The sequence below is a fragment of the Lepidochelys kempii genome, chromosome 2, assembly GCF_965140265.1.
Source record: "Lepidochelys kempii isolate rLepKem1 chromosome 2, rLepKem1.hap2, whole genome shotgun sequence".
NCBI lineage: Eukaryota > Metazoa > Chordata > Testudines > Cheloniidae > Lepidochelys > Lepidochelys kempii.
Window position 1 is genome coordinate 69,947,854 of NC_133257.1, and position 19,262 is coordinate 69,967,115.

The 19,262-nt window shown below is 41.0% G+C and overlaps 1 protein-coding gene across 7 annotated transcripts in view; it reads left to right on the forward strand.

Annotated features, from left to right (window-relative positions):
* Positions 1–19,262, forward strand: part of LYPLA1 (lysophospholipase 1) — a 43,445-nt gene that overhangs the window by 23,425 nt on the left and 758 nt on the right. For 6 of the 7 annotated variants that reach the window (XM_073331175.1, XM_073331170.1, XM_073331173.1 and 3 more), the window contains 5 exons: positions 5,465–5,512; positions 13,191–13,261; positions 13,987–14,060; positions 15,098–15,199; positions 18,170–18,346. In XM_073331175.1, the coding sequence (XP_073187276.1) occupies positions 5,472–5,512; positions 13,191–13,261; positions 13,987–14,060; positions 15,098–15,199; positions 18,170–18,346 (465 nt within the window). In that variant the 5' untranslated portion in view covers positions 5,465–5,471. The remainder of the gene's footprint in view (positions 1–5,464; positions 5,513–13,190; positions 13,262–13,986; positions 14,061–15,097; positions 15,200–18,169; positions 18,347–19,262) is intronic. The other variant, XM_073331172.1, reaches the window with a different exon arrangement.

Here is a 19,262-nt window from a genome sequence, read left to right on the forward strand (position 1 = left end):
TCCTCCCGCACCCAAACCCCAATTTCATGAGCATTCATGCCATACTATTTCCATACCCAGATGTGACCCTCAGATCAGAAAGTTTGCCCACCCCTGTGCTAATCATTTTCCTGGACCTGGCTGGGTACTTCAGGAAGTGCTTGGTTCTGATTGTCCAGATGTTTTATTGACTGCTTGGTAAATGTTTTATTTGCTTTAATTTTTTTTTTTTTTATGGGTAAGTGAAATAAATCCTGAGCTGTAATCTAACCCCATTTTGCCACTGTGTCACAGGAAAAAGTGAGAGAGCACATACATCTTCCTATCTGAGGATTCCCTCACTGTCATTTATAAGACTCTTTTACATCACCCTGGCAATGTAGGAGCCTTAAAACTCTCACAAGTTTTATGATCCTGGGGGAACTGATTGAGAATGGGAACAGCTAACTAACAATAGGAACATTAACAACGTTACTACACAGTCAGGCTGGTACATTTGTGCCTCAGAGAATGAGATCAATTAACTAACAGGCAGGCTGCTACATTTCTGCCTCTAGTCTGCCTCGTGCATAATAAAAAGCTCTACCCTTCCATGCCAGCAAGCTGCAGTGGCAAGGGAGGGACAGTCTCTCTCTCTCTCTCTGTCACTTGTTGGCACGCATGTACGCCCAGCCCCACCTCCCTACCCAATGGTGATCAACCATGCATGCACTCCCAGCCCCTCTCCCCCATCTCTGAGACTGCTCCAGATGCTCTGCCTGGGCTGCTAGGGAACAGGCACATGTCACCTGGGAGATTTTTTTTTTTTTGCATTTTTCTGCGGGGGGACACAGAAAAAAAATGCAGGCCATATGAATTCTGTGCAGAATTTGGTCAGGAGTAACAGGACTCTACCCAGTAAACAAGGCATTAAACTGTAGCCTGCATCTCTTTAACACTGAAAATCAGGGTGAGCAAAAGACCAATCTTGGTCTATTTTAAGAGAAACTCAGATTGTCTGTGTCCATCCTATGACTTAACTCTTCTTTCTGGGAAGAAGAGCATCTTGCCTCATAGGGCAAAAGTAGTGGAGAGGCATCCCATGTTGCATTAAGCAGCAGCAGTCTTGAGAGATCTGTAGCAGTGTTGTGGGGAAAGGCTGAATGCTGTTGTGGAGTTCAGCATCTGGTTTGTATATAGTAAAGGCAACCCCTTGAACTAATCTGCAGAGCCATCTGAATGATAGCCCAGCACTCTCAGTACTCACTTCCCTGCTGGCCCTTTGCCTTTTTATTTTAAAATGTGATAGCTGTGTTTCCTGGCCCACATTCAGCACCTCTTACAAACAATTCATCTCCCGCCTTCAGTGCGGTGGAGAGAGAAACCTGTGGATTGAAGTAAAGGTGTCTCAGTTTCTCACCTGGCAAAGCGGAGTATGACATGGAAGTGATCAGAGGCAGGGGGGCACCTAAAGATACATCTGCACCTACAGTGGCGAACTTAGAACCCATAGTTGATTATGGTTTCACTATCAGTGGTGTTGGAAATAGTGGAGGCTGTAGAATAGGCAAGACCTAAGTGTTTTTACCACTGTCATAGACCACATGGTGATCTCAGCCCTGCTTCTTTGCCTTTCTCATTCTTTAGTGGCTAGCTTTTTTTTTTTTCCTCCAGAGGAGGGGAAAGAATGGGAGGTTCTTATCTCTTTATCTTCCCATGCTCTCAGAATTTTAGCAGGTGGTGCGGTGAGGTGCAGCGCGGCACACGAGCAGAGTTGGATGAGGGGGATTCAATTTACCAAACATTATAATAAAAACATATGGCAGTTTTATGATATTATCAGATCATTGTGCTATCTGTAATAGCCTCCTCTGTCTGACAGTTGCCACTACCACATTATTCAGAGGAATGTGGAAGAAACCACATTATGGACAATTAAGATGTAATCTTCACACTGGAAGTATTTTCTTAAATTGTTAGCAGCTGGCTTATTTCCTGAAACATAGGTGTCTATGTCCTTTGCAAACACTTGTATAACCTGTCAAACTATTTTCTCATGCATATAAATGCCTAATTCAGCACTTGGCCGTGACACATTGTGACAGTAAATCCACTGTTAAATTATGCAGTGTGTGGTTTAAAAAAAAAAAAAAAAATCTGACCAGTATCATCCTCATCCGTTTTAAATTTGATGCCTTTCAATTTCATCAGTGTCCCTGGTCATTTTTGAGGTGGCTTCTACATATTGCCTATGGGATGCTCCTATTGTGGTTCCAAACTTTAGAAACTTTATGGAAACCAGGACATCATAAGGACTTCATGTGAAATTGAACTTTTGGAGCCAAGCTTGTAAAAGCATATGTCCCTAATTTCTTGCTTTCTTTAGACAGTTATGGATGTAAGGATATTATTTTCCATGCCTAGAGTGACTTTTGGATTTCAGATCCAAGACTCTCTTTATTTCTAGTGTTAGTGTTGTGTTATAGTTCATTTTTATTCTGGGCACTTTGCTGTTTATCAAACCCCTGGAAGCCTGTTTGGCTAAGAGTGGGGTTTAAACTTTGTGCATTGTGCTTCTCCATGTAAACAGTGGTGGATATACACACCAGCTCTCTTTTAGGCTGGGAAAGCCCACTCCTCATATTACTGTTTGGTAAGTAGGACCGTCACACATAATGCCTGCACCAATTGGCAGCAGAGGCCCTGGGCCTTAGCTGATGAGTCCTGAGTATCCAGTCCTTGGATCTGACCTATGATTGGCTGTCTGCCCTTGCACTGGAAGAGAGTGTGCTGCCAGGCAAGTCAGATGCAACCCCAGCACTGGAGAATTCTGTTGGTGGCTTGCCAAGCAGCAAGATTTCATTGAGTCCAAGAATTGAACTTTTTGGTGCTAGATTTTCATTAATACCTATGCTGATTTTGGCTTCTAAGGAACACTTTGGTTTATGTCTTTGTTCAATGACTGGAGATTGCTAGGTGTCTAAAAAACCTGCTACTAATCAAGCATCTATTGACCTATTGAGTCTGGAGAATTTCTTGGCACCAAAGAGGTTTGTAGTCTTGGAACAGACTATCGTAGCTGCTCCCTTGCTATAGCTGAAGTTTTCACTTGGAGGAGGGCCATCAGTTTGTGTTCAAGTAAGTGAATCTACCTGCCATTTCAGCTTGTCTCTCAGGTGTCACACCATTGCAGCCCAGACCTTTCAGGTATCCTAACTTCTTCTTGTGCGTTAGAGAACGAGTTCCATGATGGAATCTTAATTTGTTATTGACAAGGCTGATGGACTCATGTTTGAGCCCTTAAAACGGGACTCTTCTTTTTACTAAAGAGAGCATGACTACCTCTGTGAGGAGACAGTTGCAAAAGTTTTACTAATTGATCTTATTTTCACCATATTCTTCAGAGACAGTCTTCTTACAAATTAATTTCAAATATATAGAAAAAATGAAGATTTGTGTGTGAATGAGACAATCTCATAGTTCTTTCCAAAACTTCCTTATTTTCTGGAGGAAACAAGGCTCCATACCCCCATGTAAAAAGGGTTTTGCAGTTTTGTGTGTGTGTGGTTTTTTTTAATGTATATACTAGAACTGAAGACTTTAGGAAGTCAGCAAGACTTGTAGCATAAAGAAAATGCCATTTCCACTTTAGGAGTTGCAAAGTGGAACAGGTTGTACGGTGAGACCTGTTATGACTCAGCTAGGGTGAGAGTGCCTCAGGGTCTTACGACTCAATCTCTTAAGACAAAAGTATCAGTGATGTGCCTCCGTAATGTTTCCATCATAAACTACTAGCTGGGTTACTATGTGGATTTCTGTACATCCATTTATACATCACTGCTCTCAAATTGGTATCTAGATCTGATGTTTGCTTTGGGAGACGGAATCTGTAGAGCCCTGCACGGATACAAAATTTGTATCTGCAGCCGATCCACAATCCACAAAAATGATCTGCGGATATCCTCATTTGCTGGGCTCTATGAATATGTTTAATTAGAACTCTTAAATCACTTTTCGGGGGGTTCTGCTTTTATACCAATAAAATAAAAACCAGCAGGATCTTATTAAAGGGGAAAAGGCAAAATGCCACATTTATTGTGAATACAGAAAGAATCATAGTAAGCAGTTAGTTATAGCTATAACATTCCATTCAATTTCATATTTATTCACACATTCATTCATACACACACACACAGAGGTTCTGCAAGGTTGTTATCCTAGTTACCAGCCTTAGAGTTGCTCATGCCAAGCCACTGGCCAGGTGGCCTGGACATGAGGAGGGAGCAGGGCCTTGTCAGATGCTCATCTGATGCTCCTGGAAGTTGGTTTGCAGAATCAGACCCCAAAGTTCTCACTTTCTAGAGTCCATTTTTATAGGAATTTCTTCCTATGCCAGTCTATGGGAATTGCTTCATCATGCTGTTGCTGAATCAATTAGCAGATGGCACATTCCTGACGGCTCTGTGCTGCCAGATGTTATCTTGTTCTTTGGTTCTCCCATCCTTGAGGTTGTTGGGTGGATTCCAGTCTGTCCTCCGGGGGTCCTCTGGTTATTTCCACTTGACGCCTTCTTCAGCCGGTGGACACTGGATTCTTAGGCTGGCACCTCCCTGATCATTCAGTTATTATCCACACCACGCATCCATCCACATACATCCTCTATCTCTATTTTAATCACAATTCTTAATAAAGCGAGATGAATACAACAAAAGGGCGGGGAGTCTCTGGGTGCTGTTTCTGTTGTTACAGAGTATTGCTTTGAGTCTCTCTCTGTGTGAGTAGTTGTTGTTACGAAGAATTGCTTTGAGAACAGACTCTGTCTTAGAATGTACTAACACAATTAGCAGCTTGCAAGTTTCACACATAGAGGGAGAGAAACAGTACCAAAAACCAAGAGACCTCTTAATTAGTAATACCCTGGAATTTAAACTATGGGGAATCAAACTCATTTGTGATTTTAATACAGAACTTCTTTAATATGATCCAACACTGCTGTTTGCTAGACTCCCATAAGTCTGAATGAGCAGAGGCCAATTGAAGAATAGTTACTTGTGCTAATAACTGTGGTTCTTTGACATTGTTGCCTCTGAATATCTACTCGCCCATTCTTTCCATGAAGGCATGTAAATACAGTAAAAGCAGCCAATTTGTCTTCTATGTACCATTCGTATGCTTCTATTGTCTGTGCTTTTCATAGTCTCTCAGGGTTTTCATTCTGTTCTTAAGGAAGTCGCTGTGCTACTAATTATTTTCATCTGCTGCCTCAAAACCTATTGTAGTTCTTCTGAAAGACCAAAATTGGTCTCACTCATGTTTACCTTCATTTTTAAAAATGAGAGAGTGGACACTGGTCATGCTTTAAAAATGGGATAAAAATATAGGAAACATCTAGCTTTACAACTAACCTGAAATCTTGTAGCAATGCAGAAATAGTTATCTGGTGTGTGTTCTTATGTTAACAAACCTTTTGTATTAAATTATTGCAATATTATTTCTCAATTTCTAGGCCAGTTATGCCAGTTTCTCTGAACATGAATATGGCAATGCCATCTTGGTAAGTACTTTCTGAATTAGGAATGATCATATATAGTGTAAAGTCCCAAGTGTTTATATTGATTGGACTTAACTCAAGGATGAGCTTGAATTGCTAGCTTTAATCAACTGTAAATGCAGAAGGCTTTTATGTTTAGTATTGTTCTAACAAAGGTTTCTCATTAATAGTGTCAAACTGTCTCAACAGAAGCAAAAAGGAAACACTAGCTCTGATAAGAAAGAAAATAATCAGACAGGGAAAAGGCAACTTTTAAAATTGAAAACATCAAATGTATAATATACATCATAGTCTTCAATCTGCTTGAAAGTTTGTATTCTTTGTATGCTTGTTTACTTCTGTTCCACTTCTGGTGTTCATGTGCTTCATGTGCTGTAGATGAGAATGCTTTAGTCAGCTATATCTTTTGGTTCCTGTTCCTTTGATGACCTTGGGCCCCGCTCTCCGAGGGTAGAAAGGGGGTGGAACAAACAACTGACATTCCTTTCCTTTCAACTGCTCCTGGCTATGAGGTGGACCCAAATAGCAGTGTCCCCACTCCTTTTTTCAATCACCTATTTTATTAGGATTATGTAAATAGTTATTTAGAGTAGGTATTTAGTGTAGTGTTTTTAGTAGTTTTGGCTTTGTTGAGATTTATTTTCTGCCTTTTAAGGGAGGGTCTGATATTATGTCAGGACAGAAACCACGGGTTTTACATTTTGAGTCCTATGGGGCTGGTATGCCCATGCAGGACACATTTAAGTTGTCATTACTTTTTAGGTTCTGGATATGTAAAGGAAAAACGTAAGGATTGTAATATCTTTGCCGAGAGGGCAGCTACGTCTAGGACAACAGGATGAAGTTTTTCCTTTTTGAGAAAAATATGAGGCCAGTTTCTGATCAGGTGGAATATAGAATCCCCCAGTCTGGGACAATCCTTAGTGAAAAATGTCCTGGTAACTGCCTTAACCTCCAGGGGTCTGGCTGCTTCTGTGCTGGCAGTAACAGGTATTCCTCTTCTCAGGAGTGCACAAAGAGAGAGGGTTGGTTCACGCCCTGCTGTCTCTGGGATGAAGAGATCTCTGAAAGCAGCTCCTCATACATCAGTTCAGCAGGAGGCAGCCCAGAAAGCCTCACTGGTGTTTGTGTTATCACTGGAGCAGAGCTCTCTGCCGGCTGCCTGCTGCTAGCACCTGTGCTCTGGGCACTGGGTCAGCTTTCATCTATCTGCAGCACTAGTCCATTCTGAGCATGTTTCTCCAGTGCCAGGACAACTCTCTTGGCTGTCTGCAGCAAGGGCTCGTCCTGAGCATGCTGCTCTGGTGCTGGTTCAGTTACAGCCCCTTGCAGTGCTGACTTCCTCAGGTGGCCTGAGAGAAACAGCTGTCTGTGCCTGTTCATTCGGAGCCTGTTGCATCTAACATCAGTTCTGACTCCTGCAGCAGCACAGCTACTGATGCCAGCATTTGTATCTTGGTGCAGGCTTTATTACTGCCAGATCATCCTATGGAGCAGCAGCATTCAGTGCAGAAGTACATGGCACAAAGTGTAGCCTGTCTGCACCTTAATAAATGTTTTTGTCAATCAGGGGATGCTTTCTAAGTCTCCTAGGGATTATTGTGGTAAGCCCCATCAGTGGGTAATTCTCCAAATCCCTCATCAGCAGCACCCCATCCCCTTAGAAGAGGAGGATGGGTATTCCTTTTCTGATACTGGGGATGTTTCACCCTTTTGGGACTAGCTTTTAATGACTCATATGTTTGACAGTCAGATCATACGTAGGGTAAATATACAGGTATGTTAGTTCAAAAGCCCCTAGGTAGTACCCCCTGCCCTGGCCACATTCACTTCATCCATGTGGACCAACTGCCACGCTTCACTGGTGCAATATCCTAAATCAAAACTTTCCTCAGTTTCAATTTCCAGGATTAGATCTCTTTTACCCCAGGATCCACCTGTCATGCAAAAGCAATCACGGTGATCTTGGACATGTTGTTGAACCAGACTCTTCTGCATGTCAAACTCTAAATGAACATAGACTTCACCAACAAGTTTCTGAAACTATCCTAGAGCATATTCCATCCACTTCTTCACAGTGTGAACATATGGCTCCTCTTGAGGCATTGTCATTAGATGAGTCATTTCAGGAATTGGTCCACAGAATGATAGAAACTTTGGCGATCCCTGCTCAGACTGTTCAACGAAATGGACATATAGTGGACATTTTGCATATATCTCTACTGGATACACTTGCCTTACCTTTAAATGAAGGCTTGTTAGAACCAACCTAGCTATTGTGGCAGATTAGCATCTCTCACCATCCTGTAAAATGGCTGAAAAATGGTGTTAAGTCCCTTTGATAGGGTTTGAATATTTCTAAATGCATCTTGTTCGGGGTCCTTGGCACAGCTCAAGAGAAGTTGAAACATCAGTCTTTTAGAACTACTCCAAAGGAGAACAGAGGAAAAGAGTGGACCTCTTAGTAAAGAAGAATTATTTGTTAGCTAGTCTTCAACTTCTCATAGCGAATTATCAGTTCCTTCTATCACGTTATGATTACACTAATGTAGAGCAAAGTTGCTGAAGAGCTTGATAAACCTTTGTCAGATGAGAGAAATTTAAATCTCTGTCTATGGAAGGTCCATTAATAGTTAAAACCTTCTTTACAAGCCTCCAGTCATGCTACTGATGCAGCATCAAAGACCATGGCAGCAGAAATTAGGCAGCATGTCATGGCTCCAGTTTTCTGGGTGTCCAAACAAGGTTCAAATTACATTGGAAGACCTTCCTTTGAAGGGAATCATCTGTTCCGTTCTAAAACTGACAAGTTGTTACATTGAAAAACTGTCTCGTACCATGTCACGCATTAGGCAGCCACGCTTCCCAGTACAAGAAGCAGTCTTGATATCATACTCAAGCAAAACAGACTGTCACTACTCTATCATCTTTATCAGAGAACATCAGATTTATCTAAGAAGAAACAAAATATATATATATATATATATATATGAGGAGATCTTCATAGACTTCAAATGCTGCAAAGGCTGGCTCTATAGTCATTTTGATGTGTATATCGAGAGCTGCTAACCAGTCGGGATCTTTATCCCTTCCCTACCCTCTTTGGGGACCATTTGCATTATTTTAGGGAACATGGAACAGTATCATCAGCAACAGGTGGAGTACTGAAAATAATTCCAAAGATTACTCTATTCCAGTGGTTCCCAAACTTGTTCCGCCACTTGTGCGGGGAAAGCCCCTGCCGGGCCGGGCCGGTTTGTTACCTGCCGCGTCCACAGGTTTGGCCGATCGCGGCTCCCAGTGGCCGCGGTTTTCTGCTCCAGGCCAATGGGAGCTGCTGGAAGTGGCGGCCAGTACATCCCTTGGCCCACGCCGCTTCCAGCAGCTCCCATTGGCCTGGAGCAGTGAACCGCGGCCACTGGGAGTTGCGATCGGCCGAACCTGCGGATGCGGCAGGTGAACAAACCGGCCCGGCCCAGCAGGGGCTTTCCCCGCACAAGCGGCGGAACAAGTTTGGGAACCACTGCTCTATTCAATTCCAAGACACTTCCACCCCCAACTCATCTTCCTCATCTCTTTTTAGGGACTCCACTCATGAGACTCTCCTTCAACAACAGGGTCAGTTTCTTTTGGCTCTTTGTGATATAAAGGAGATTCCCTCCACAGCTGGGGGAAAAGGGTTCTATTTGTGATATTTTCTAGTCTCCCCAGATTGGTGTCCAACATTGGATCTGAGATCTGCATTTCTTTGTTTGCCAGTTCACATTCCTAATGGAAATCCTGTCCTTCACATTTCCTTCCCCAGAGCTTCTAGATTTGGTTTGCAGCTTTTGATCTATCCATCCAGCATATAGGAAATACCTGTGCTTTGTAGTGGGCAACACACATTACCAGTACAAAATGCTGCCTTTTGGTTTGTTTATGGCACCGAGAACTTTCACGAAATTGTCTGGCCATGGTAGTAGCACATTGCAGAAAGAGAAATATATTTTTACCCATATCTTATTGATTGTTTGGTAAGAGGATTGTTTTCAGACAGGTTATAAACAGTGTTCAGTATGTCATATGTCTGTTGTGCACAGTGGAGTTGAGTGTGAACGTGAAAGTCTCATTTAATCCAACACAAAAGGTAGACTTTATTGGGGCACTAATCAATTCCATGACAGTTTACGCATACCTGCTGCAGACCAAGTTTGACACCATACTAGAGAGGATAAATCAAATGGGAAAGAATCCATGTACCACAGCAAGTACATGTCTTCGGCTTTTAGGTCACACAGCTTCATGTATTCTGACTCCATTCAGCAGACTGCATCCTTATTGTCTTCAGGGGTGGTTATTGATGGGTTTTTGCCTGGCTTTTCACAAAATAGATATGGGGGTGATGCATCCCTTCAGAAGTTTTGAACTCCCTTATTGAAAGATCCAGATCAGGCCTGCAAGGGAATTCTGTTCTCCCCAGCACTTCCCACAAAGTCAATGGTGACCAGTGCTTTGTTGTTCGGTTGGGGAACCCATCTTGACAACTTGACAGTACAGGGTCGGTGGTCTCAGAGAGGGTTGGCTTCATATCAGTGTCCTAGAGCTCAGACTAACATAGCTTGTCTGCATGTCCTTTCTATTTCATAACAAAGTTCAGAGTTTACAGATAAAACATGGTGTTATTGTCAGTTCTTACATAAACAAGGAGGAACCAGATCAATGCTCTCATGCAGAAAAGCAATCCTTCTATGGAATCTGAAGTCAAAATATATAGCTATCTGCACCTTTATCTTCCAGTCCTACACAACACGCCAACAGACATCTAAATAGGTATTTTTCTCAGAATCACTTTTGGTTCATAAAGGATTCTGTCATCAGTGGGGTGCTCCCCTTATGGATCTGTTCGCAACTGAACAGAACAAGAAATGCAAAGTGTTTTTTTCCAAGGGAGGACAGAGTCGGGGATCTCCAGGAGACAATTTCCTAATCCCTTGGATTTAGTGCCTGTTGTATGTTTATCCCCCAAATCCTCTGATCCTGTGTTTAAAGAAGGTCAGACAGAACAAGGCTACATTCATTCTAGTAGCACTGGATTTGCCCAGGCAATACTGGTTCACGGAAATAAGAAATCTCTTGGTAACACCTTCAGTACCTCTGTCTCTTCTACCAGACTTAATTACCCAGAACAACGGGATAACTATTCATCCAGATGTGTTGTCACTACACTTCATAAAAAGGAAACTGTCAGGTAATAGAGTTGAATAAGTGTTCTGCTGATGTAGAGAGCATATTGATTCAGAGCAGAAAGCCGTCTGAGGACAACTTGTACTGCAAAATGGAAGCATTTTTCATTCTGGGTTGACCAATATAATCTTTCTCCAAGAGACATCAATCCCTCGTCTCTTTGAGTATCTGTTATACTTAAACTCTGGTTAGTTGTTAAGCTCATTCCGTGTTCATTTGGCTGCTGTCTCAGCACAGCATCCATCCATCAGGACCCATTCAGCTTGTTTAGGGTAGGAGTGATAGCTCAGTGGTTTGAGCATTGGCCTGCTAAACCCAGGGTTGTGAGCTCAATCCTTGAGGGGGCCATTTAGGGATCTGGGGCAAAAACTGGGGATTGGTCCTGCTTTGAGCAGGGGGTTGGACTAGATGACCTCCTGAGGTCCCTTCCAACCCTGATATTCTATCCTTCTTCAGTTTAAAAGTTTTTGTGAAAGGTTTAAGGGGATTTCTTTTTATCAAAACAATTCCCTCCATGTTGGAAATGTAATGTGTTATTTACCAGCCTGATGGGGACATCCATTTGAACCATTAGTCTTGTGCTCATTATTCCATTTGTTTGAAGACTGAATTCCTGTTTGCAATCACATTGACACTCAGGATCTGAATTGCAAGCTGTCATGCCAGGACTGCAGTATGTGACTCTTCATAAGGATAAAGTTACACATTAGTCTCACCCTACATCTCTACACAGAGTAATCCCTTAATTTTCATTTAAATAAATACATTAATTTAAGTGTGTTCCCCCCCCCCCCGCCTCATTCATCCAAGGGCAAGGCTGTGTTTCAGATTTTGAATGTTCTCTATCCTTTCTCCTTTTATTTAACTCCAACAAGACCATTCAGGCACTCACATAGTCTGTCTGTCTATTGTCAAGGGCTCCAGGGCGGTCAGGCAGTCTCAACTCAGAGAATCTCTAATAGAATGTGACACTGCATACAGTTACTTTATTAGGTGGTCAGTTTAGAACTCAGGTCATGTTAGCTCATATTCTACCACAGACCTCTTCTGGAGCCTCTTTTAGGGAGAATACCCATAGCTGATATATGTAGAGCTTCTATTTGGAGTATTATACATACTTTCCCTAGTGATTGCTTTTTCATTCAGGCACCTTGTTCAGATGCCCCATTGGAGAGGGCTATGTTGCAGTCTTTATTTAATTAGAGGAGAGTACTAGAATTTATTTATTACATACTGTTTGGGAGTCACCAGAAGTAGAACCTATACAAACAAGCAGTCAAACTAGAAAGGAAAGTTAGTTACCTTTAGTAACAGGAGTTCTTTGAGGTGTGTTTACATGTGTTCCACAAGCCACCCTCTTTTCCCCACTACTGCCGAGTCTAATAGCCTGGGCTTGTGAGGGGTATGGGAAGTGAGGTTTGGTTGTTTGCTCTGTCCCTTTTCTGTACTGGGGGGGAGGGGGCAGGGCTTGAGGTCATCAGTGGACCTTGCTGATTAAAATGTTCCAATCTCCAGCACATGGAGTGCATACACATCAGAAGTGGAACACATATAAATACCACAGCTTATACTCCAGTTACTAAAAGTAAGTAATTTTCCTTTAATTATTTGTTGTGAAAACAGGAACAAAAATTCCTGGAATTATTTGCTACTAGTAATGGGTGGTATTGTTTTGTGGACAATTAACTGTTTAAACTTTACAAAAAAGCAGTCTCTGATTTCTTTCAGAATGGAAGCTCCAATAGAAAATCATGTTGAAATCCATATATATATTTTTTTTGCTTTAAAGTGAGGATGTGAAATGTTATGTAAATCTTCCTTCTCTTGATTTTTTTCTTCAATTTTTTTTTTAGCTTTTTTATATTAGCTGAAAGAATTGTTTAATTCTAAGCATATGCCTGCTAATATTTGGACAAAAAGATGACAAAAAATATTAATTTAACTCTGCCTCTTAAATATCAAAATACTGAGCTGTTTATTTTGACAAGGTAGAAGAGGGCAAAATTCTCAAGAGATTATAGTTGGTTGAAAAGTTGAAGTTTTTTTTTAATTCCCACTAAAAGATTTCTCAATGTGTTTAGTATAAATTACAGGTGCAGCTCTACTATATAGTGCAGAAACTAAAATAAAACTTATATAGTTGAGCTTCTAATTCCTTGTGCCATAAACCATAATATTAAATAAAATAAATAAATAAAATTAAATATGCTTAAACTCTTAAGATCAGTCATTTCCGGGGTCTGATATGTGAGTTTTTGCATAACTACTGTTTACAAGGTGTAAACTGATTGAGCCTATTCTTAATAATGATCTGTAGGATAATAACACATCAGTGTGGAAAAAATGATCATTAGTAAATCTTCTCATTACTGTTTGTATGGTTATGTCAGTGTACAAAGATGTGTTAGTTCCCGAGTGAATAAACTTTATATAATTGTGTTCTTTTTCTTTTAAGGTTTGATATTATTGGACTCTCCCCGGATGCACAGGAAGATGAAGCTGGGATCAAGCAGGCGGCAGAGCATGGTACATTTATGGGTATTTTTAATGCATCTTCCAATTTTTTTAAATGGGTGTTTTCCAGATGATATACATATTTTATACATTATATATAATATATATATATATATATATATATGTATATATATATGTGTGTGTGTATGTATATGAAACAGCTTCTTCATTTTTAGCTGTTTTCTCAATGTCAGTTTCTACCTTAGCTAATAAAATGATGATTTAAAATGGTGAAGTCGCTGATAGTATATTGTCAGTTTAACTAAATGATTTTAAGTTTCTTAAATTGTGTGGGTGAATTTAGTGGCTCATTGATCAGTCTGTGTATTCCCCCACATCAGATGTATACCTATCACCCACTAAATTAGGAACCTTCTAGAAAGTACAGCCCACTGAAGCCATACAAGCATGCTTATGACACCAAATGCTCAATAGTCACCACCCATTCTGCACTGAGACTTTTGTGTGACCCTGACCCAACAGTTTCTATTTTGATACCAGCACTTCTGGCCTTGCATGAACTGCTGGTGTCCATAGCACCAGAATTCTTGACCCTAGTCTCGGAACTTTTGGTCCAGAGTATTTTGCTTGGGCAGTACTCCATCAATTTCCCATCTGCCAGCTTTCCCTTGACACAGGGGAGATTAATACTGCCTTTTACCACCTATACCACCTCTTCTTCTGAACTCCCCTTGGAACTGCTACATATTAACTACTGGACTTCATTTGACTTGCAGTTAAAGTACTGATAGATCAGGAAGTGAAGAATGGAATTCCTTCTAACAGAATAATTTTGGGAGGCTTTTCTCAGGTAAGGTACTTGCCAGGAAGGGAGTTTCAGTTCCTATTTGAGGGAAGTTGAAGTTGTCTCCTTGGAACTGGGAAATCCTGTTAACGAGCAGATGATGCTAGTCGTTTCTGAAAACAAGGCCTTTAGTTTCTACTTACTTCTAAAAGGCCACAAAAGTAATTATTTTCCTACTCTAAAAATCAACTTAGTGCAAAATGAGTTTACATACTACAAAACTGCTATAAAGTAATATTAAAATAATTTAAGTTTAAGAAGAATAGTAACTTCAGGGGTTAGTTCTAAAATTTCTATGTCATTTTGATTCGGTAAGGCATCTGCTTTTTGTATTCCAAAATACAGAAATAAATTTAATCTGAGTCTGAATTTTATATAGTTGATAGCAAATCTGAACTTCAGAAGGAAGTAATTATTATTTCTTGAATGAGTTGTCAAAGGTCTGCGGTAGACTTTTTGTTGTCCAGTGATAACCTGGCTAATAAGAATATACAAAAACTAATGTGAACAAAGCTTCTATCTGCTTTTCCTTTTCATTGGCCTTCAGATGCTAACAGTTAGAGGAATGAAAATGTTAACTACTCTCATGCACCTTATTGCATTATATGGTTTTAAAGTGACTGCGGTCAGACAAATGACCAGGAAAGAGAACTGTCATTATGGGAAGTGAAATTTTCTTTTGGCTCGCATATCATCAAGGGAATTAAATAAATTTATTCTGTAGTCTCCTTTTAAAACAACAACAAAAATGATGTTGCCATGAGTCAGGAAGAATACAGAATTTCAGATTTAGTTTGCAATTATCAGTTAGGACAGTACTGTCATTTTACTTGTAAACTGAACAAATTTGATCTAGAATAATTGAAACACAATAAGGATGGAGTCACCTGATATTTTTAGAAGTACTTTTCACATCAATCAGTTGAAATTGGAAAATATTGTTTGTAAATATAAGGGGCCACAAATCCTGAAATAATGGTGATAACTGTTTAATTTAAATGTTTAACTTCATCATTGTAATAGTTTTTAAATTTCTTGATTAGGGAGGTGCTTTGTCATTATATACAGCTCTTACAACACATCAGAAATTAGCAGGAGTCATAGCACTCAGTTGTTGGCTTCCACTACGGACCTCTTTTTCACAGGTATTGTACTACTTTCTTAAACATAACTCAGTCTTCAGTGAGCTCATTGAAGTTGAGCATTTGAACATATTTTTTCACTTTCATTACACTGTATCCACAGGCTAACACCTTCCCCCCCATCCCCCACTAGACAGAAATTGCGTATGGTAGTTAGATAAACAATTCTTTAAATATGTCCATAGATTAAGGCTTTGTCTACACCAGCACTTTTGTCGGCAAAACTTTTGTCTCTCAGGGCTGTGAAAAAACACAGCCCTGACTGATGTAAGTTTTAAAGATAGCACACTGGCACTTTTATGTCTGCGGGAGAGCTCTCCCAGCGGCATAGCTGCGACAGTACAGCTGTGCCACTGTAAGGTCTATAGTATAGACATAGCTAAAGAAAGTAGTGCTGTCAGACAACTGAGGCATCATGTGAAGTCTAGTCCTTTGTCAAAGCTATTGTTAGGTGTTGGTGCCTGTGCTCTGTTATTGGAGCTAACAAATAAGTGCTTGTCTGCTCCAGTCCTCCAGGTAGCTGTGGAGCGGATATATGGGAGATTCCACTCTCCTGAAGTTGTTGGTAGAGCAGACATGCTAACCCAACATCCATTCCAGCAGAGGCTTAAATTTTACATGCTTCCTCAGTGGTTCTTTTGTTTAGCAGCAGCCCTTTCCTTTACTCCTTTCCTTAAATTTTTGTGTGTTTGCCGCTGACTTATCTGGTCACCTCCCCTAACTCTTACAACTTTCTGGGATTCAAAATACCACTACCACCTCCTGTCACCTTACTTGCTGTCTTGGAATAGAGGAATGGGAGCAGGCAGGAGAAGAGAGATTCTCTTTAGTATGTTTCTAGTCTATAAAAATTGAATGGCATATTTATGTTTAAATAACCTTTACCAGATGAGGGGCTACTAGTTTAAGCTTCAAGAGCCAGAATTGCATTGGTAATGAATAATAACACTTCAGATCTATTGGTATCAATCCATAAGATGCTTACGTTATGTCAGCATTTGACAACAATTTAGTTTTGCTTATGTTAAACATTTTTGCTAAATATTTTTTAAAGTTGTTACTTAATTCATTATTTAATTTACCTTTAAAATAACAGTATTTATGGCCTAAAATAGTTTTGTACAAACATTTTTGCAAGTGTTATGTATTTTGGCTGAATTCCTTCTAGTACAGAATATTTTGGGGACATGGAGGAAGCAGTGTGTAAAAGGAATACATTATCCCTGTTGTAATTACATTAATTCAAGGATATACTGGGAAGTTTAGTGTTTATAATAGTGTTATCAGTGTGAGTACATACAATACCTATCTCAAACAACTTACTGAAGGCGGGGAGGGAAGCGGAGCACTCAGTAGTTTCCATTATCTCCCTGTAGTATCGGAGTGCCTCACAAATACACCTCTACCCCGATATAACGCGGTCCTTGGGAGACAAAAAATCTCACTGCTTTATAGGTGAGACCGCATTATATCGAACTTGCTTTGGTCCCCCGTTCCTTGTTCCCTACCGCCCCCTCCAGAGACACCCAACCCCCCTGCTCCCTGTCCCCTGACTGCTCCGACCCCTATCCACATCCCCCGCCCCCTGACCAGGCATGCAATGGTGGGAAGTGGAGCAACGTGGCCCCAGCCTGCTCCACTCCGTCACCTCCCAGCTGCGACGCTCTGCTTCCCGCTGCCGGTGAGTGTGGGGAGGTTGGGGAAGGGACGCCCCCTCCGTACTCACCTGCGGCAGGAAGCAGAGCGACGCGGCCCCAGCCCGTTCCGCTTTCCTTGCCCCGGTCCCAGCCATGTCGCTGGGGAGGGGGGGGGAGTGTTGGGGAAAGTTCCCTCACTCACCTGAGGCGGGAAGCGGAGCACCACGGCTGTAAGCTGGCCGAGTGGAGCAGGATGGGGCCAGGCTGCTCAGCTTCTGCTGGTGAGTGCGGGGGATCCCTTTCCTCAAGCTCCCTTCCCCGAGCGACACGTCTGGGGGCAAGGGAGGTGGAGTGGGCTGCTCCCGGCCCCCCCGGTAATCCCCCGGGCCACCCTGGGACTGCGGGGCCCCCAAAAGTGCCTGCCTCCCAGATTCTGCAGGGGGGAGCCCCTGACCGCCTCTGAGATCCTCTGCCCCTTATCCAACCCCTCGGCCCTGGCCCGGCACCCTTAACACGCTGCTCAGAGCAGTGTGTCGGAGCTTTACTGCATTGTATGCAAACCCGTGTTATATCGTGGTAGAGGTGTATATCTTCATAATTCCTTTGTGAGATACAGTATTATCTCCATTTTACAGATGGGAAACTGAGACCGAAAGATACTCACTGTGTGTGGTCTTGCATAAGTGACTAATCGACAGATTCAGAATCACAACTCAGGACCTCCTAGCTCCCAACTAGTGTTAATTCCTCCAGACAATACTATGTTGCTGCTCGAGTTGCTGAGCATCCTCAGTGGCTGTCGATTTCAATATTCAAAAATTGGTCCTCGGTTGTCTCTAGGTGGGCATTTGGTGAAATAAGGAATGCACAGTTAGTGCCACCTACAAAAAATTCTGATTTTAAATTACTTTCCCAGTGTCATAAAACGAGCCTGTAGGATAGAACCAAGTTCTTCTAGGAAATGAACTGCCTTATCACCTGTTCTCTTCCTGCAGTCCACTACCTTAATCTGTACACAATTTCTGCCTTTGAGTTCTAGAAGATGTTTTACTTCCCCAGAAATTGTGCTTTAAAAGAATTCTAATTCTATAATCAATTAAATGATTGATTGTTTAAAAATAGTACTAACATATTTGTAATTATTCTATTTTATTATGTAGTAGATAATTAGATACAAAATGTAGAATAACATGAACTTGCAGACCATTCAGTGTTTCTTTTTCTGTCCAAACTCTGCTCACTCTCATTATATTGTTTGTTGTGTAGCCTCATTTTACCGTGAACGCACTAATCTTATGCAATTTCATGCCCCCCCCCCCTTTTTTTTATTTGACAGGGTGCTATCAGTGGTGTAAACAAAGATATTCCTATTCTTCAGTGCCATGGGGACTGTGACCCTTTGGTTCCTCTGATGTTTGGTTCCCTCACTTTTGAGAAGCTAAAGAGTCTGATAAATCCAGTCGATATAACCTTCAAGACTTATTCGGGCATGATGCATAGCTCATGTATTGAGGTAATCTTCTAAATGAAAACAGGAATTGTTTTCGTAGAATTCTTCCTTTTAATGTTCTCTAAAAGCAGGAAAAAAGGTGAACCTCAATGCTCATTTTCAAGGAAAACAAATGTTTTTGAGTGACTAATAATTTGAGGATGCTGCTTCAATTAATAATTACTCTGGGCTGAATAAACCGTGAGCCCAGGATTGTTTATTAGCTAACATAAATTTCTTTCAAAAATATTGTTCACACTAGCCAGTTGTTATAATGAATTTTTAAAATACTCTTGTTTTTCATTTAATGGAAAAAATGAAAACTATGGGAAACAAAATGAGTTGTTAAATTCCCTACCATCAGTTTTTTTTTTTTTTTTTTTTAAAAACCTCATGGGCCTTTTTTTCTTCTTCCTCCCTCTTCTTTCCTGCAGGTGAGCAGGATTTTTCTTCCCAGAATGATTGCAGAATATTTGTTTACATTGTTTCAAGTGAACTGGAAGAGGGGTTTGAATTCTCACAATGTAAACACTATGTATTAATTATTCTGGGAGAAAGAACCTTGCTGGCCTCCATTCAGGAAGTTGGAAGTAGGAGGGATAGAAGGAATTAAGAGTAATAAATCAAAGGATGTGAACTACAAAACAAAAATGAAAAAAGCAGAAGAGAGAACCACTGGGATAGCTAGATTCTCTCAGCACTTTATAGAGAGAGGAGCTTTCTTTCGTCCTTGACTCTTCATTTGCTGCCTCCTGAGTAAAGTAATTCAAAGAGTATTCTGCTCTTGATGAACTAATCTGTCTGTTAGTTGAATTCTTCAGAGGGATAAGTATTACACTGAGGCATAAGAAATCTAATTATATGCTCAATTTGTAGCTCAGTTGCTTGTAGTAACTGCAGTATTGAAATACTAATTTAATGAGACGGCTAACTGCTGAAA